This window comes from Peromyscus leucopus, chromosome 17 (assembly GCF_004664715.2).
Source record: "Peromyscus leucopus breed LL Stock chromosome 17, UCI_PerLeu_2.1, whole genome shotgun sequence".
Classification (NCBI taxonomy): Eukaryota; Metazoa; Chordata; class Mammalia; order Rodentia; family Cricetidae; genus Peromyscus; species Peromyscus leucopus.
In genome coordinates, this window is record NC_051077.1 from 50,588,108 (window position 1) to 50,608,825 (window position 20,718).

The 20,718-nt window shown below is 45.4% G+C and overlaps 1 protein-coding gene across 2 annotated transcripts in view; it reads left to right on the top strand.

Annotated features, from left to right (window-relative positions):
• The window catches only part of Sh2d4a (SH2 domain containing 4A), a 67,991-nt gene that overhangs the window by 1,717 nt on the left and 45,556 nt on the right, over nt 1-20,718 (top strand). Inside the window, exons 2-5 of one of the 2 annotated variants that reach the window (XM_037211776.1) lie at nt 1,626-1,831; nt 3,800-4,167; nt 14,150-14,306; nt 16,102-16,273. In XM_037211776.1, coding sequence (XP_037067671.1) covers nt 3,987-4,167; nt 14,150-14,306; nt 16,102-16,273 — 510 coding nt within the window. In that variant the 5' untranslated portion in view covers nt 1,626-1,831; nt 3,800-3,986. The remainder of the gene's footprint in view (nt 1-1,625; nt 1,832-3,799; nt 4,168-14,149; nt 14,307-16,101; nt 16,274-20,718) is intronic. The other variant, XM_028883855.2, reaches the window with a different exon arrangement.

A 20,718-nucleotide genomic window follows, 5' to 3' on the forward strand; every position in this document is an offset into this window, starting at 1 on the left:
AGAGTGAGCAACAGGTGTGGGCTCGTGGCTTCTTATTTGTCCTTTTCAAGAAAAGTGTCGCAGGAAAAGAAAAACAAGTTAGTTGAACTGCACGTTGTGTTGAATCTTGAATAACTGCACTCCATGTGAGACCCAAACACGACTGGGTGAGTCAGCAGTGAATGTCCCGTCGGAGTGAAAGTAGGAAAACCCCTGACTGGTTAATTTCCTTGTTTTTATTTCCTGTACCTCTCTCAATAACTTCAAGGTAGATTTTATCTCACAATCCACAAGTCACAAAGATTCCCAGATTGATTTTACTGATTGGGAAACTGAGTCGGAAGATGTGAAGTGATCTCCCAAAGTCACAGCTTACTAGAGGCGAAGCTGGGAATCCCGGCTGGGCTGGTGTCCCTTGGGGTAGCCCATGAACATACTGCTGTGTTGGGGTCTGCTACAGGAAAGCCTTGAGGACAGTGGCAGGAGGTTCACCCAGAGTGAATCAGCAGTCCAGGTTGGTGTCCATAGTCACTAGCCAACGACACTTGTTAGCTGGGTTTTTTGTATTCTCTGGGGACACCAGGAGCCACTTGTCCCTTTTTCAAGAATGATTAAGCTGGCCCTGGTGGTCAGGGTTTACAGTCCCTGTTATGTGAGAGCAGAGGCAGTCAGTATAGAAAGTCAAAAGCATACCTAGCCTAGAGGATATTCAAAACCGGCCTGGGCAACTTAGACTCCATCTCAAAGTATAAATCAAAAGGAGGCCTGGGGATGTAGCTCAGCCACAGAGGGATTGCCCAGCAGTACAAGGGACAGGGTTTACTTCTCAGGACTACACAACAAAACTGACTAACTAACCTCAATGCTTGAAGCCCATGTTTGCTACACAAGGCAAAACAAAACGTTTGCACAACTCTTTACGGAGGTGCCATGGAAGGGAATACTGGGGAGACAAAAGTATCTGGCAAGTAGTGAGCCCGAGGAAGACAAATTCACCACCGGGCCAGTGTGGCAGGCAGCTCTGTGCTCCTTCCTGGGCGGGGTGTTTTCTTCTGTGGCCTCCTCTCATCTTATCGGTAGTGGATGGGTTGGGCTTCTGCACTTGCTGAGGTATCTCCTCATCTGCAGCTCTCTTCCCAGGGATATTTTCTGGTCTTCGTTCTGAAATTCTAAAAGCGGCATCACGCCCCGATTCTGGGCTCCTGGTTAAACTTGCAGCCTCGAGTCAATGCAGTGGACAGCGTACCTGCCAGGCTCTGCAGCCTCCCAGCATTCACTGTCCGCCTCAGCTGTGAAGCGGGGCTGGCCTCTTGGAGTTAGGGAGTGGAGGGAGGAAGTTGACCTACGCTGAGTGTTTGAGTTAGTGCTTGCAACAGTTAAGTGTTGGTTCTGTTATCAGAGTACTCCGGGAGGAATGTGCCCTTGGCTGTTGGAGGGAGTTAATTTTCAGCTCTCTCTGACCCTCTAATACTATTCACTTGATTAAAGATTGGGGGTAGAATAGAAGCTGCAGACCTCATCAGTTGCTAATTTTTCTATCCTGTTCTATGGGCACCAACCACTGAGGTCATGGAATGTAGCCATTTTGGCTGTGTCCTGGAATTTCAAGGAGTCATTTACTTTATTTACCTACTGCTTTACCTCAGGACCTCGGAGTCACATGAGCCAAAGGACCAGATTCTTTCTGTGGGAGAAGAATATCTTCTATAAACACTTCCTTTAGGGTGGAATTGCTCTATTGCATGAGAATGTGCTAGAACCAAAATATCACAAGACATTGACTCTATGCCATATAACCCTTTGAGGATCATCTCAAAGCAACATGCAAGCTTAACTGGGGGTCCTGACAGAGGTATGCCTGACCAAGCTACAGCCTTGGCATTCATTTTAATGCTGCTTAACCTTCCTTGTATTAGCATGTTCCATTTGAATTCCAGTAGCTAAGTGCTGTGGGAGAAAATAGGGTGCGGGTAGGAACAGTACACGTAGCTCCAAGGCCCTGCTGTACAATGAATAATTAGTGAGTCTGAACGCTGCTGATGTCCTGTGGCACCTGACTACTGAGTGAGCGTGTCTGAAAGGACTGTGTTCAAGAAGCCACTTTACAAAGAAACAGAAGAGGAAGGGAAGGAAACAGAATTAAAACTCACAAAGATGGGGAAGAGGCAGGAGGAGTCAAGACAACTGTGGTTGCGATGTGGCCTACTAACTGTTCTCAACTGAAGCGTGTTTTGCTCCCCATGGAGAAACAAGAAGTTTGAGCGGGTATGGCTAGAAGCAGGATTACTGAAGCACTGTAGGCATGAAAAGTATAGTTGATCTTTTAGAACATAGATGATTCTGAAATGTCATAGTGAGACTTTTGTACTTCCCAGGACATTTGGGACAAACCGAATGTCTTTTCTCTACATATATACATATGTGCATATACATATGTAGTATTTCCTCCTGATGATAAAAGTGTAAGGGTTTGGGGCCGGGGAGATGGGTGGGTAAATAAAGCATGAGGGTGCACTAGGACCCCACACGCAGTGGCATCTAATCCCAGTGCCCCTCTGCTGAGATGAAAGGTGGAATCAGGAGGCTCCCCAGAACTTTCCAGTCATCTAGCATGGTTGGTCTACAAAGTGTTGAACAAGAAAAAGAGAAAGCTGCCGGGCGGTGGTGGCACACGTCTTTAATCCCAGCACTCGGGAGGCAGAGGCAGGCGGATCTCTGTGAGTTCGAGGCCAGCCTGGGCTACCAAGTGAGTTCCAGGAAAGGCACAAAGCTACACAGAAAAACCCTGTCTCGAAAAACCAAAAAAAAAAAAAAAAAAAAAAAAAAGAAAAAGAAAAAGATAAAGCTTGTCCCAAACACAGTGGAAGGCCTTAGATTGTCCCCTGTGGCATACATGTGTGTACATACATGCATTCATAATACATGTGTGTGTTGTACTCATAGAAAGTCTGAAGGTTTGACATCTAAAAGCATTAACCCGAATAAAACTATGTAAACTAAGCAGAACTAGAGGAAGTGCTACCTTCTTGATACCATGCTTGCCCGAGTCCACAGCCTCTTTCTGAAGGAACCTCCTGATAAACTTATAAACCAAAGACAAAAGCCAGTGACCTCCACCCCCCACCCCCGCCCTCACAGGTATCTGGCCTGAAACTTCTATTTTACTAAATTAGGTTCCTGGAAAGGGGACACCTATGAGCTGGTAACCTTCCAGAATGTTCGGGCATGTTCTCTTTTGTACTGGCGCTGCTCTCATGGCTCTGCTGGGTTGTCTGGAAATGTCCTTTGTGAAGGAAAAAGCACATGGTTGTATTCATGCAGTGCTTAAGAGAAAGGAAAAGAAAGACAGCACTCTCTCAGTTTTATTCCTTCTTTTTACTTCTTTGAGAATGGCTCTGTTCCCCTAAAAATATCTCCAATGTGATATTTTCCTTTGGAATTTGGGGAGGGTATTTTAATTTCCTCTGGTGACCTTTTATTTTGTTATTGTTATTGGTGTTGGTGCTTCTCGGCCATGCTGTTGGCATTTGGGAGGCTCTGAGATAATAATGTGTTTGTTCGGTCGGGAGAAGGCCAGACAAACCTCTGTTAGATTTCCGTTTCCCTGAGGCCGGCCTGTACAAAGTTAGGTTTTTCCGATAAAGTATCTATCATGGGATAGAGGTTATACAAACTCTTATCAAAACATACCACAACTTTTCTCCTCTTTCTCTTTAAAATAAAGAACTAATCTGTATTTCCTCCTGGCTTTCTTGACTAGCCTGCTCCCGTACAGAATCCATACATTTTATCGCCTGATTTGGGCTGTCGCTCTTTGCAGGTTTGTCCACTGAACAGCATTTACGAAAGAAACCACTCTGCTGAGTTCCTGTCCCAGTGGGTCATTACTGCTGGGGTGTTCCAGCCTCTGGGAAGGTCTGTGGAGGTGCCCAAGCGCCAGCCTGCTGGGAGCAAGTCATTTCCAGAAGCCTCTGCTACAGGTGCAGAGGTTCCTGTGATTAGCAAGGATGCTGAGACAGATACTGGCAGATATGTTCATAGACCCTGACCTGCTGGCGGAGCTCAGCGAAGAGCAGAAGCAGATCTTGTTCTACAAGATGAGGGAGGAACAGATCCGGCGGTGGAAAGAAAGAGAAGCCGCCATGGAAAGAAAGGAGTCCTTGCCAGTGAAATCCAGACCAAAGAAAGGTAAGTCTAGCCTCCTCCTCCGTGCGGTGAATGGGGCGCCAGGCTGGAAGGGCTCACATCACTCACTGGCTGGCCAGGTATGAACCGTGACTGTGTGGCTAGATCCTATGCTACTTAAGTCAGGTTTTCAACTGGAAGTCTGCCTCTGCTCACACGTAAACACATAGAATACCCACCATGCGGTGTTTACGTTTTAAGTATTTTGTCTAAAATCAGATTATCCTTACAATATGGTGAAGTCGGTGATAAGGAATGGGGGTGTAACTCAGAGCACTTGCCTAACATACATGAGCCTCTCATCTCCATCCCAGCATCTCCAAAAAACAAAAAGCCATCCTAGATTTTGACTTGTGGGGCATTAAGGAAGGAAGGTCTTTACTCCCCACTCCCACCCCCACCCCCTTTAGCATTTGGCTTAGTATTTTGCCATTATAATACAAAGTACTTGGACAGCAAGTGTGACTATGTGTCATCAACTTCAGGCACTTTTTGAAGTTACCATTTTAAAGGCATGCCTGTTAAAATGTAAGGAACTTGCTTAAGGAAAGCAAATCTCTACAGTGCAAATGCTTAGTGTGGAATGATTCTCAGATGTACTTCTTCATGGCTGAATGAATCCCTAGGAGTTTGAAAGAGTTCTTTTGAAATCGTCAGGGGAGGAATTCTTTGTTCATTATGACCTAAATGTATACATGTACAAATATGGAAAGTGTACATTAACTCCCCCATCCCCCACCACACGTGTAGGCTCTGTCATGGATCAGTACTTAACCAAACACATATACATGTACATACACACACACACACACACACACACACACACACACACACACTCCCACACTCTCATTCACATGCACACAGTTTTCAAGGTCACTTACTGAGGTATTCACACTCAATTTCTCTTCACATTTTTTTTTTTAAATTAAGCCAGGAAAAGCAAAATTTTATAAAACTGCTCAGGATTTCAATAGTTGAGACAATCTCACTGGCATGCTTGCCGGATACACAGATTCAAAGTGGAAATCAGTTTAGTGGCCTTTGCCTCATACTGTAAATTCTTATAATGAGGTCTATATACTGATAAGAAAAACAAATATGGGTATTTCGATTATTATTATCTTATACAACATAGACAACTGGGTGTAGATCAGGGTGAGGATGCCTGCATGGGCATACAGGAAGCACTAGGGTCAACCTCAAGTAACTCTACCACATTAGCAACAAAGCAATAACCAAAAAGTCCTGGATATAATATTTAAAAAAAAGAACATAGTAATATCTTATTGGTATTTTACAAACTCTGTGAAACACATACCTTATGTCTAATTCTTCCCAAATTTGCGCAATGTTGGTATTAACTGTCCACTGTTACAGGCCAAGACAGACAAACAAGCAAAATATAACACTTAGAGATCTTCTATATGGAAAGCTATACCCGGTACAGATGCTCACATCTGTGGAATTTTTATTGCACTATCCAGATTACAACTTTTCCTTCAAAACAGTCCTGGTGAGCGGAAGCATTGGGGGATGGATTAGCTGTTCATCTCCTTGCATCCCCAGGAAGTTTATCAAACAGCTGGGCTCCTCTAGGGCACCCTGCTCATTGAAAACCTGATATGCTGGTATGGTGGGGTGACTTTGGGGACTGTTGAGACCCAAAGAGTGCTTGCCCCTGGGTCCTTTACTAAACTGTGGGCTTCTCAAATTTGCTGCGTTGTTTTCCTTGTGGTAACCTGAGGCAATTATTTCAGTTTCTTTGCTTAACCGTTTCCTTGTAGAGTTTTGAATACAGCTTTCAAAAGAAATCCGCATTACCTTTTTAGCTAAATGATGGTAGAAGAAGTATGCTAATATAAATGTAATGAAAACAGTGAAAGTTCTATCAATATTGCTTATCAGATGTTTATTACCCCTTGAAATCCTTTAGCACTTGGAGAAAGATGACTGACATTTAACTAGTTCCTCTCGTAACCAGAGAGCAGGAAAAAATCATCCACTTCCTCTAGAAAGCAAGTGCTTCTCATATTTAATCTTGCCCAGCCTTTGAAGCCAAAACCACAGGTGGTCCAAAGCGACAGCAAGGTACCCAGTGGTTGCCCAGGGCCCTGTCTGTGCTGTGTACCCACTGGGCCTGTAACCATCATGTCTTGGCCTCCTACGTTTATCCCCACCTTACTGACATGTGCGTCCTACCTGCCCCCAGCCCTGCCTGCCTCCAGCTTGTCCTGGACCACAGGCTCTTCCTGCCCACAGTTCACAGCCCAGCCATGGCTTTGGAGGTTGTTCCTCTCTATTGTGTCGATCTTATCCCCCCCCCCCCATTCCTTTATACCATGTCTTCATCATGTTAAAAGTTCTTTTCTCTAGAAAAGCACAGACCACTGTGGGACTCTCCTGACTTTCTATAATCTTAAGGTGAATGCAGGAATGGCTGAGAAAATCATTGGCAGCACGGATTGAACCAACAATAGACCAGATGTTCTCTGAATTCCCGTGAGACATTGTCCTTCATAAAGCAGGAGACAATTATGGACTGACTGTTTTTGCTGTGTGATAGCTAAGAGGTCTGAATATTGTAGCAAGGAGCCACACATGACTGTACCACAACTCAGAATTGAGGTTTGATGAATGCGTAATGAAGGTCTCGGTGGCATAGATGGGTAATTGAAGCTTCTTGGGAGCTTGAGAAGGTTAACCTGCCTAGGCTACAGAGTGAGTTCAAGTCCAACCTAGAGACCTTTGTGTTTATTTATTTATTGCCTCAAATCAAAAGTAAAATGTGGGCTGGAAGATGGCCTAGTGACTAAAGTACTTACTGTACCCATGCGAGGACTTGAGTTCAGATCTCCAGAATCTGTGTAATTCTGAGTGGTCTTGTCAGCCCATCTGTAAGTTGAACCTTGAAAGGCAAAGCCAGGGGACCCCCAGAGTAAACTGGCTAGCTAGACAAACTGTATTGGCAAGCTCTGGGTTTCATGGAGTCTCCATCTCACTGAAGAACGTAGAAGAGCCATTCAAGATGATTCCTGACCTCAACCTGGGATCATGGACATGTGCACATGTGCAAGAGAACCTACATGTATATATACACACACATGCAAATATGTATACATACATTCACCCCCCCACACACACACACTTGAAAATGGGAAAATGCTTTAAAGTATAAGGAGCTAGGGATGGGAATACAGCTCAGTCACCTAGCAGGAGAATAAACTCCAGTGCTTAGGGGGGAAAGGGTATAAGCCACCAGATTTTAAAGACTTGTGTAGTAGGAAAATATATAAAAAAAAAGTAGACATGGAAGTTCACTATTGGATATTTTGGGTTGGATGCATGATTTGAATAAATGTCACCAGTTTTTAGGTGTCAGAATGTTAGAAAAGTCGTCATTGTGGATGTGGTCCCCATTTGGACAGTACTGCTCTCTGCTCTAGACTTTCATAGGAACCCCAGCCAGTGTGTTTCAGGCTGGCTGTTTCGTTCAGACTCTGAGCTGCATGCTTCAGTATATTATCTCACTAAATAATAACAACCAAGCTTGCGGCATGAAGTACTGTTTACATTTTATGGATGGGGAAAGTGAAGGTCAGTCATTAATTAACTTGCCTTGCACAAATAGCTGGCAAACGACAGCTGGAATAGACCCTGACTTTGATTCTCCCCAAACTGGTGTTATGAACAAACGTGGTACGTGGCAAGCGTAACTGGGGTTTGGGAGCAGTTTCTAAAGATGCCTTGCCTGTATCTAAGACAGAAGTTGGCACTTTTCCTGTGTGCTTTGTCACATTAACACAAACAAGAAGACATGGTTCCCCTGCACTTTTTTTTAAATTGGCTCTTAATGAAGCAGAGGACAGGAGCCCAAAGCCTAGGTGAGGATCTGGTGGCTGGGATGGTGTGTCCTCATTTGCCCTTGAGATACGTGTGCTTGAGATACACGTGGTGATTTGAATGAGAATGACCGTCATAGGCTCATATATTTGAATGTTTAGTCACCAGGGAATATAACTGTTTGAAAGGATTACTATGCTCAATACAGAGCCTCACTTCTGAGGCTGTGTCATAAAAGCACTGTGGCCCAACTTCAATCTTTTTTTAAAATCTCTCCCTCTCCCCATATCTCCCCCCCACCCCAACCACTGCATTCCTTGCTGGAAATGTATAACTAGCAGGGGCTTTGAGGTTTCAAAGGCCCATGCCAGTCCCAGCATTACCAGCCCCCTCTTATCTGCCTGTGGATCACAATGCAGTTCTCAGTGACGGCTCCAGCACCATGCATGCCGCCATGCTCCCCACCATGATAAAAACAGACTAACCCTCAGAAACCGTAAGCAAGGCCCCAATTAAATAGTTTCTTTTGTAAGAGTTGCCTTGGCCATGGTATCTCTTCACAGTTATAGAGTAATGACTAAGGCTTGAATTCATCTCTATTTGCTGGATTCTTATTGTTACCACAGGCACGTTCCTTTAGCTAGTCTTCTGTTTCCAGGAAGCAATGGTTCCATAGAGCCGAGCTGGAATGCAGCGGGGCCTTTGGAAATGGTAGCTAGACAAATAGCTGAATCCTTTTTCTTCTATAAAGCAGCGACTCAAACCCATATTGCCAAGAGACTTTTTGCCAGGCCTTGGTCTGATCGTTATTATCTCATGAGAATTTCTGTTCACATGGCCCATGAGCCCTGCAAGATTGCCACAAAGAAAATTCTTGCCAAGTTTTCCTATGGTTCCTCATCAGCCCCTGGTCCTGTCTGTCACTCTGTCATGATAGCAGCTCTGCTCTCTGCCTAGTCACTAAAGCCAAATGGCTAGGAGGCATTGTGGCTCCTCTCTGCTCTTACCTATCCCCAGCCATTAAATCTTATAGATTTTACTTTGCCTTTTCTGTTCTATGAAGAGTCTCCCTACCTATTCCCCCTACCTACCTATTGGCCTGTTATCATGTGGCAGGCTAAAGCTTTACATAAAAACCGTTTCACTTAATTATAGTGAGAATTCAGTGAGATCAGCATTGTCTCCTTTATTCTTACAAATAAAGAAACAAGTGGAAAGATGCAATTTGTATAAACCCAAACTGGAACCATCAATTTGAATTTGAGTCCAGTTAAATCCCTAGTCTTTTCTGAGCAGGTTGACTTAACCTCTTGCCTTAACATTTTGTCTATCTATCTAGCTTTGAATTCCCTGGTATTGCATGTCTTCCAGGCAATTGCTGCATTTTCCATCCGTCTTGCTGCCCTTAAACCCTATGCTCTTGATTTATTGCTTCTGTCTACTCTTTTGATTGGGAGTCTCACTGATCCATCCACCAGTCACTTCCTGGGACTGTGGTATCAGGCATGTCACCCAACTTTCCGCTCTCTAAACTATGCATATGATTTTTATTAAATTCAAAATGAGTTTGGTATTAAGAACTCCAGTACATTTAGCAGGATTAGAAATTATAGGGGGAAAAACCCAAGTAATTTGAGGAAGACTTGATAGAAATTGGCTTTGGCCTTCATTAAAAAATGGAAACAGATCTGGCCTGTTCATGCCCCCATTTCACCCTACGAGATGAGAAAGAACACTGTATTGACCGTCATGTAGGCCACCCCAGCTTACTGGTTATCCTATTGGCTCTCTTTTTACTCTCAGTGTCTCAGTTTAGATCACACATTAGAAATATTCTTTAGTCACACAGATCAGTTTTGAATTTCCCTCTCAGGATGCAGTGGCTGTTTCATCTTGAAGAAGTTCCTTCTCTGAGATGCCATGGCCTCACAATAAAACATGTGACCTAGGGTAGTATATAAAAATGAGTATGGTGTAGGCATCCCCCAGTCAGAAGGGACATTGGCCATAGCATGAGGACTCAGAGGTCACGGGCAGCTGATGGTCATTGTTTGGTGTCTACTTGAGGATGAGGTTTCTTAGAAGAAACACAGAGTGGTGAAAGATACTCCAGGGGCCTCTGGGGTGGCAGTGTGTAGAAGAACCTTAGGATTGTTGACAGTATTGTTGTAGGAACCCTCCTTCTGACAGTCACACAGACTGAATTCTTTCAGTGTGCCTTAGTTTACCATCTTGGGGAAATACTTTCCCTGGAGCTCAATGGACTCACAATAAAGTAGGGTTATGAATAGCCTAGGGTTATGTGTAATGATTAGTATGAGCATGCACCAATGTCCCAGGAAGGGGTTACTGTAATACATCCCTGACTTGTCACGAGAAGCTTGTATTCCTGATGGACCCATCATATAGGAAGAAGCAAACACAACAGTGTTATGTTATAATCAGAAATATAAGACTGAAGTAGTCTGGCCATTTCCCTGATGAAGAGATGTGCCGCTCCGTTTTTATATGACATTTTACAGCCCTGCCTCATGAGAGGGTTTGCATGTGGCTCTGAGTAGGGAAAAATCTCTTAGTCCAGTAAAAAGACTTCTCAGAAGAACCAGGTATGACTACAGGCATCTGCTTGGCAGATCTTATGATGTAGTCCCCGAGCAGGACAGACCCATTTTTCTAGAAAAGCTGGTTTTAGAATAATTTTGTAAGATCCCCTGAGATAACAATCAGAAAGAGACCTGTGGTTGTAGAGTCACACTTAAAAGACTAGAGAAGCAAAAGACCTTGTAATTATGTGGAAGTGCTATACAAACTCCCTCCCTCCACGTGTTCAAATTTGAGAGTGCATATAATTTCAAGGCGAGGTAGATGGAAAATCCAGAATGACGGGGTAGTGCTGGACTATGAAAGAGATATTACACATGTCTCATTTAGAATTCCTAAGTTTATAGCTTTTCTTTAAAGAGGTGTGTCAGGAGCTACATGGCTCTGTGCGTGCCTATTCTCTGCTTTTCTCTTTCCCCCTCCCCCTCCTGTTCCCCCCCTCCTCCTCCCCCTCCTGCTCCCCCCTCTTTCTCCTCCTCCTTTAGTTACAAGGTCCCACATATCCCAGGCTGAACTCCAATTCCCTAGGCAGCCAAGGATGTCATTACACAGATTTTCCTGCCTCCATCTCCCAAGTGCCGTGAGTACAGGCATGAACCACCATGCCTGATTTTGTAGTTGTGCTTGAAATTGAGCCCAGGGTCTCAGATGTGGTCGGTTAGCATTCTACCAGCTGAGGCACATCCCTAGCCAATGCTTTCTTTTTACCTACCTCTGCAGCCCTTCTATCCATTGGTCCCCTTCTGCTCTTTCCTGGCATTCTTACCTTTCACCTTCCAACAGCCCAGGGAGAAGCCCCGCCCTGTTTCCTAAACGCAAGGAGCTCTCTCGTGCGGCTTTGCTCTTCCACTGTTCCCTCTGTCCCCGAGGCCCTCGGAGCAGTGCTGGAGTGTACAGATATTCTGGAAATGTCTGCTGGACAGACAGCTGCACCCTCTTGTCTCTTCCCTGACGGACTCTAGAATGCACACCTGCTGTCTAAGCCGGTCCTCACCATTCCGAGTCTCCTGCCTCCTCCTGTATCCCGGACATGCCTGGTCCCCTCAGCATCATTGAATACCACCTTTCTTTCCCCTCTCATCTGCACGGCTGTGCACTTTCCCAGTCATCTTCTATCTTAACCTCATTACTGGGGGAATCAGAATTCTCCGCTTTCATATTATTTGTAAATAAATCGGATTCTTTTCCTCTGCCCCTGGATGAAGCCCATGTTTCTCCCAGGCTCTCTTCTTGGCATCCTTCTCTCTGTGAGTCCAGCTATTCCAGTGATTTCAATGATAATATGGGTAAGGTAATTTCCAAGTCCACCTGGCCAGTCTCCACCTCATTTGCTTTCTGTACCTACTCGAGGGACTCTGGAGATGGGGGGACAGAACACAGGCTACTCACTGGTGAGAACCTGGCTAAGTGTGACGCTTTGAATCTCGTCCTTACACGACTTGCCCGTGTTTCTTTGTGGCCACAGTACTTCCTAACCCTCTTGTGTTTGCTGAGCTCTTGCCGTCTCTTGGTCCCTCTCTACTTCAGTTCCTGCCCACTCTCCACGGCACACCTCCAGTTCTGGGTTTTGTCTGTCCCACCCTGTCACAGACACCTGCAGCCTGCAGCCTCTATGAAAACGGTTTGGGGGACATGCATCTGGTGTCCCAGCTGAACAATGACTCTCTGGGCTCTGAGTCTTTGCCTCTCTTGGCATGCTACCACTGTCTGCCAGAGGTGTCAGCCTCCTGCTGCCAAAGAATGTCAGCAGAGAGTTATTTAAGTGAAGTTTGAGAGATGGGCATAATAAAAATATTATCGTTGGACTCAGGAGTGTGTAACAGAGGCAGTTTTATGAGGTATGATAGCTTTCTGGAGTTAATGAAACATTTGACATGGCCCGAAACTGCAAGACCAGTGAGGGCTGCCCCAGGGCCTTTCCCCAGAAGAGTTCTCGGGGTACCATCTTCCTTTCTACCTGGGTTCCACCTTTGCTGTGAAAGAGGCCTGTGAAAGCAGGGTCAGGGCAGTTCCTTCTGCCTGGTCCTGTGGTGAAGATTGTACAAATGTGCCCCACTCTCCTCAATGTTTTTTAGAACTCCCCAAGACTGCGATGTGGTGACATACTGTGTACCCTAATAAACTTACCTGAGGATCAGAGGACAGAGCCAGCCTCTAGATTAGACACAGAGGGCAGGCAGTGGTGGCACACACCTTTAATCCCAGCACTTGAGAGCTCATGCCTTTGCTTGGGAAGCACACACGCCTTTAGTCCCAGGAAGTGATGTCTGGGCAGAGAAAGGTACATAAAGTGTGAGGAAATAGGAACTCACTCTTTTTAGACTGAGGATTTCGTAGAGGTTGAACTAGTGGCTGGCTGTTCTGCTTCTCTGATCTTTGAGCTTTCACCTGATATCTGGCTCTGGGTTTTTTATTATAAGACCATTTAAGATTTGAACAACACTTCAGGATGAGATCATTTATCTGGAGAAGAGCAGAAAACAGAGATCAACTTTGGCAGCCTGCTTTTGTAATGCAACCTGAGACAGCACACTGAAATGGGCCAATGTACATGAACTTTCAAATTGAAAAGCTTCCTCCACTTAGCATAAGGCCAGAGCAACCCCAGTGTGGATTTCTAAGGAATACCACATGATCAGCATATGCTACATCTCATTCAGCACCCTTGGCTGGTTTGAAGGTATTGGCTACACCTAACTTTGGACCACAATGACCTGCGCAGATCCCAGGTCTGTTCCTTTAGTTTATGGACTGTATTTTTGGCCTCTCCTAATCACACGTCACATTTCCCTGGTCTCTGGGACCAAGCTCCCATCTGGCTGCATTTCTGGAGCTTAGAAACTAGATGAAATACAACCCCTGGACCAATTGTAAACAAGGGTTATTTAAGTAGCTTCACCAAGTGTCATACTACCCAGGTAGTATTATCTTCTCACATGCTGGTGTGAATCTCCAAGCAGCCCCATAAGTAAATAATAGGCTGGCTGGTGATAGTAGTTAACCTCTGTTGAACTCCTATTATGTGGCAGGCACAGGGGCATCCTTAGCATGCCTGTTCTTCACAGCCACCATTGTGATGGATGTTAATATTCCCATTTGGCAGATGAGGAAATCGAGTCTTAAAAATATGATTGTTTCTAAGTCACAAAGCTGGTAGGCAGCAAGGCTAATTATTAGAACGAAACCGGTCTAACTCTAAAACACATGCGTTGAAGGCCCTGTAATGGTAGTGGAAACACCAGATGCTTGGGCAGCTGCTCAGTTCTGAGTAATGGGGAAATTCTTAGGCTGAAGAGGTGGTACCCGATGCTAGCTCACTCTGTTTGCTTTCATCCTCTCTCAGCATCTGGCAGTGCGAGGACCAGGCCCATTGTATTTGTAAAGAAACCTCTGCAGTCCCTAGCATTACTTTTGCTCCTGAGCAGGTTGGAAGTGTTTTGTTTAACCCCCCACGCCCCCACCCGAGACAGAAAATACTAAAGTGATTGGGACACATAATACCCTATAAGTAATTTGTTCAGCCCAAATTTTGTTTTGTTTGCAGAGAATGGCAAATCTGTCCACTGGAAGCTGGGCGCCGATAAGAAGGTGTGGGTTTGGGTGATGGGCGAACACCATCTGGACAAGCCCTACGATGTGCTGTGTGATGAGATCCTGGCTGAGAGGGCGCACCTGAGAGCAGCGCAGGACTCAGAGCTCAGGTAGGAGCGCTGCACCCCGTGCAGCCGGAGACTGGCTGCGTTTACGAAGGCAGCGTGTATCGGTTACTTCTTTTCATTGCTGTGACAGGATACTTAACAAAGCAACTCAGGGAAGTAAAGGTCTCTTTGTCTCAAAATTAAAAAGGGATATAGTCCATCATGGCCAGGAAGGCATGGTGGCAGGAACCTGGTCACAGGACACCTACAGTCAAGCAGCAGGGTGAATGGAAAGTGGGGCTGGAGTATAAGACCCGCCCCCCGTGACTCACTTCCTCCGGTGAGACTCCACCTCCGGAAGGTTCTACAACACTCCATCAGCTACAGTCCAAGTATGCAGACACATGAGCTTCTGGGGGTGTTTCACATTCAACAACACCACTCTGGAGAGACACCTCTTGCTCACAGCATCTGGCAGGAGAACACAGTGAAATCTGAGGGTCAAAGATCACCTTAGATCTTTCTAGAAAGTTCACTTGAGCTTTCAGCAATACCCTTCTCGCCCGCAATGCTGCCAAGCAACTGCTTCGAGGCTCTGACAGACATCCCAGGGCTGATTTGCATGAACATGCTGGCTCCAACTCCTCCTCCTCCTCCTCCTCCTCCTCCTTCACCACCACCACCACCACCACCACCACCACCACCACCACCACCACCACCACCACCACCACCACAGCTCTATCAGCATCTTCCTGGGGCAGCACAACAGGACGCAGCCACGGGTCAGGTGTGTTTGGGAGAACTGAACCAGCTGCGGGCAGCTGAATGGCAGAGTCCACAGCTGCTTGTGCTATGCCAGGCATCAGGAATGCCAAGAGAATCAGAAGAATTCATTCCAGCCCACGAAGGAAACAAGGCAAGATACACAAGCAGCTGCCACAATGCAGGCTGTGCCCAGAGGGAGACTTGGTTAAGGTGTAAACAGAACCCCCCTGGTCCAGGTGGAGGCCCAGCATTCTGATTGATGCCAGAAGAGGGGAAATGTGAGTTGAGCCTTAAGGAAGAGTTGGCTGTCCAGCTATAGAAGGTTGGGAGAGAAATTCAAGTAGAGGACGTAATCACGATTCCTCAACTTGGTTTTGCACAGCTCTGTGGGGGTGGTGGTGGCAAAACCTTCTCAGTGCTTGGGGTACAGTATCAGGTGAACCCTGGGAGATGGGGTATGATGCTTTAAGGTACTTTGAAGGCTAGGCATGGGAGTCTGAACCTCTTCTCAGGACAGTGAGATTTTCATGGCGAATTGACATAGTCAACTGGACACATAAAAGACTTGGAACAGAGGCAGGTGATGATCACCTCTGCTGGGTATCCTCCTCAAGTTCTGGGCGGCTCCACTATTGAGCTGGTGAGCTGAAACTGGAAAAGATGTCTGGACCTAACTTCAGCGCCCAAAGACTAATAGTGTCTCACTCCAATTCTCACGATGTTAAAACTATAAATGAACATACAGCGATGCAGGGGATATTCTTTGAATGGCCATAGGAAGGCAGCATATACCGGTAGCCTAGCTGAATCAGGAGCTGGGTAACCCTGGGTTCAAATCCTGACAAAACCGTTATGTGGTCTTGGGTAAATTATAGTATTTCTTTGAACCTTTTATTGTAACACGAGGACAACCTCAGGTGGTTGTTATAAAGAAAGATTTAGTTAAAGTTCTAGGCAAAGACTTACCAGATGATAAGTGTCATAATACGCAAGCTGCTGTTGCTTTTCACATAGTTTGATTGTAGACCCCTGCCTTGGAAAGCCTGTTCCTGTTGAAGAAGGGTTTGATCTTTTCCCCTTTGTTTCTCTGCAGGAAAGCCCAGTCTGTGGAATTCACCAATAGCTTGAGAACAAAGTCACAGAGCTGTGGTCAGCAGGCACCAGAGAAGCTGGAGCCGCAGAATGTGACCAGGAAAGCAGCGGCAGAGGAGACGCCAGGGCAAGGACCCAGAGCAACAGCGACCAAGAGTGAGGACAAAGCCCATGTGAGTCATACCTGCACACCAATGTGCAGAATCCCACAGCCAGGGAGGGGAAGGGAAATGACCACCGACACAAACGGAGCCGTGCCCTGGAAGCTCAGACACCTCCAACCTTTATGGTCCCGTCAGTCACCTTACATTGGGGGTGTGGAGCACTTTTTACCTTATGCTTTATGAGTACAGTTGAGCATCGTCTTTTCCCCAGGGCGGCTGGTACTGACAAGAAACTCTAGAAAAGTTTGACATTTTACTGTGTTTTCAAATTTTCCCCATTCTATAACAGAAGACTATAAACACTCATTTGTTTGTTTTTGTTTTGTTTTGTTTTCTCAGTGAAAGTCACATAGTAAATAAGGTAGGCTTTGTGGGCCAAATAATCCTCGTTGTGACTGCACACAAATGAGCAAGTATGGCTGTGGTCCACTAACACTTTACTCATAGATCCATGCAGGCAGGGCTCAGCCCATTCCCGAGTTAGATTACGTTCTGTTGAGTCTTCCTTTTTTTAATGCACGGGCTCTAAACATGAGTTTTGGCTTCTGGATTCTGCATGCAATGTACCAATAGCTGCCTTCTCCACAAAATAGAATTTTATGCTAAGAACTGGTACAAATTCTTTTATGGACCAGATGCTTTAGAAAGCTCAAAAATAATTTGCTTCTTGGATGACAGTTTGGAAGAACAATAAACTGTATTACAAAGTACAATATTCTGCCAGAAATTTAATTACAGTGTGAGTTAACAGAGGATTGGCTGTTGTTTGACTTACGTTCAAGTCCACGTGGGTTACATGTGACTAGGGCAGCTGCCTGAAGCTCCCTTTGAGGCTGGCCCATGGGGATATGGTTATCTCTGTCCTGCCCACTTTCCGAGTCTGATAATATTCTAATCATTAACAGGACTCAAGGGTTATTCTGTGGGCAAAGGCAGATCAGGCTGCAGAATGTCTCCTTTGGTGCTCACAATACTGTGAATTAGCTACTGCTTATCTTTGTCCATTTTACTTATTTTTAATGTACCTCTCTTCACATGTGAGTACAGGTATGTGTGCATGTATGTGGAGGCTAGAAGACAATCTTCAGTGTCCTTGTGAAGAAAATCATCTACCTCAATTTAGATAAGGTCTCTCATTAGCTTGAAGCTCACCAGTCAGACTAGACTGGGGGGGGGTGCAGTGAGCAAGAAATTCTCCTCTTTCTGCTTCTGCAGTTCTGGGATTGCAAGCATGCGTTCCTCAACCTCTCTACATGGGTTCTGAGGACTGAACTTAAATCCTCACACTTGTAGAGCCAGCCCTTTACTGACTGAGCCTTCCTGAAACCTCTGTCTTTGTCTTACAAGTGAGGTAGGCTTGGTTAAGGGACATGCTGAAGGTCTCATTCATACCGAGGTCTTCTTGATCCCTAAGTTACTCCTGAATTGTCATTTCCTCTTCAGAGACTTATTTGTCTGTATGCGTGTGTCTGTGTGTATGTATGTGCATGGTGTATATACATTGCCTAAGGAGGCCAGAAGAGGGCGTCATATCCTATGGAGTTGTGAGCTGCCATTGAGGATGTTAGCAGTCAAACCCAGGTCCTCTGGAAGAGCAGCCAGTGCTCTTCACTGCCGAGCTGTCTCTCCTGCCCTCTCAACTGTCGACTCTTACTGGTGACTGTGTTCTTACTGCGAAGACTAAGAAGAAACTCCACAAATATGAGACTTGTAGTCTTAGTCCGAAGTTCTAGAATTTGGTTTGAATCTTCACATCAGCCCTGAGGACTCCCCCTCATCTTCTCAGCGAGGCTCCCAAGCTTTCTCATACTTAGTGTGCACTCCACATGATAATTAGTGTGCACTCCACATGATAATTAGTGTGCACTCCACATGATAATTAGTGTGTACTCCACATGCTACTCAGTGTGCACTCTACATGCTACTCAGTGTGCATTCCACATGATACTCGGTGTGCACCCCACATGATACTCAGTGTGAACCCCACATGATACTCAGTGTGCACCCCACATGATACTCAGTGTGAACCCCACATGATACTCAGTGTGCACTCCACATGATACTCAGTGTGCACTCCACATGCTACTCAGTGTGCACTCCACATGCCACTCAGTGTGCACTCCACATGATACTCGGTGTGCACTCCACATGATACTCGGTGTGCATGCCACATGCTACTCGGTGTGCACTCCACATGATACTCAGTGTACACTCCACATGATACTCGGTGTGCACTCCACATGATACTCAGTGTGCACTCCACATGATACTCGGTGTGCACTCCACATGATACTCAGTGTGCACTCCACATGATACTCGGTGTGCACTCCACATGATACTCGGTGTGCACTCCACATGATACTCGGTGTGCACTCCACATGATACTCAGTGTGCACCCCACATGATACTCAGTGTGCACTCCACATGCTATAGACTAAACTTTCTCCAAGCTACTCTGTTTCTAAGACCCCTGAAATGAAGAGCAGCAGCAACAACAAAAACCTCAGCGAACACCAGGTATGCACGCTTATCTTTATGCTTGAATTCCATTGTCAGAGATACCGCATTTTTCAAAACTAGTATAAAAGTTTAAAAGAGAAACTAAACATCCACCGTGATTTATCTTGCGCAAACGTTTCATAAGCGTAGAGAGGCACTCTCTTACTCCTCTGTCTGCTAAAGTTTCAAATGGAAAGTGATGGGGGAGGGGGAGAAAAGGAAACATTTAGATCCAAGAAATGTGGATGTTGGTAAAAGTTTTTTTTTTTCTTTTCTTTTCTCTATCTTTGCTTTCCCCATGTTGGGGTTGGGAGTCCTGCCAAGTTCTACTGTGATGTTTCCTGAAGTTCCCTCTAGCAGTGGGATGCTCAGTGACCTTCACGTTTGAATGGCAGACTCCTGTGTAATATGTGGAATCTACTTAATGGCCTATTTATATTTTGCTTGTAAACCCTGCCTATATTCCTACAGTGTAAACTACTGCGTCGGTCATGGTTTGGTATAGCAGCAAAGAGAGACTAATACTATCTAGTAGAATTTTGGGATGAGTGAAAGAGATAATAAATACAAATGCACCGAGTCAATCCCCAACACCTGCCAGGTGTTTGGTTGGTTCCTGCTCCTCTTTCTCAATAGTAGTTTTAACTTATAGAGAGCAAGGCAGTGCCCCAAGCCCGATTTAATTACTAATTACTAAAGCATCGGGATAACAAAGTTGGAGTCAAAATAACCACACCATCAGGAGCTTTACTGATGTGGAGGTAGGGAGAGGTTTAACTAATGTTTAATTTCAAATGATAATAAGTGCTCTGAGGGAAATTATGGGTTTCCATGCATCCCCATTACATTAGGACTTGGGCCAGGGCTTCCGGAATGGCCTCTGTGAGGACTTGAGTGTGGGATGGTCAACAAAGGACTCTTGGGGGCTACAGTTCCAGCCAATGGCAGCATGGAAAAAGCCTTTGAGGGGATCAAGCAGAAGGGGAGGTGTGAAAGTCTTGTTACCCCGGAAGTGAGCAAGGACAGATAGGAAGGGGTGTGTCAGGGTTTTACTCCTCTATTTTTGGAAATAGTTGGAAATCATCAATGAGTTTTGAGCAGCTTTATATTTTGAAAAGAATTAGTTTTGCATTGCCGTGAGTGCAGGGACGGGTAACACAGCCAAGCCTGCACACTTCCTGTCTAGGGAGTGGGAAGCCACCAGCATCTCCTGCAAGAGGAGCTGTGGTTTGGACACAGGAAGGGTTTCTCATGCTGCCCACAGTGGTAGATGGGGGAGGAGCCTATCTTACACATAAGCACGTGAGGTTTGCCTTAGAGCTTTCCCTCATGCTGACATTTCATTCCCCATTCATTTTATAACTTCTTCTGACGTATGAACAAGACACCTACAAGAGATTCTTTTATAAAGTGAAGAATTGATGGTCAAGGAGATGACAAGATATGCCTCCAAATCACAGGTTGGAACAGCCTTGTTCTGCATATCTACCTCAGCCCCCAGTCTCATAATAACTTTGGTATGCTTTTAGACACGACAAAACCATTTACCACTGTTTCCAGACCTTTTCCTGCAGATGAACGCTCCTGTGGGAAGAGGCTAGAGGAAGGAGAGTCATCCTATATGTTTTTAACTGAAATCCATTTCCCAGCAAAGATTTTCAAGTTTTAGCTGTAGTATATTCTAACTCTGGAATGAAAGGAGATTGTCATTAAAACTCCAGGGTCTTACCAGGCCTAAAATCTATTATGAAGAAAAATATCTCCAAATAAACTGTGCGTGTGTGTGTGTGTGTGTGCGCACGCACACATGCTTGTGTGCACGTGTGTGTGTGCATGTGTGTATGATACATATGCAGATGTTCGTGCCCACGCTCCACTGAGGCCAGAGGAGGATGTTGGGTGTGCTGCCCAATCATTCGCTATACTGTCCCTTTGAGACTTACTCACACAGGGGT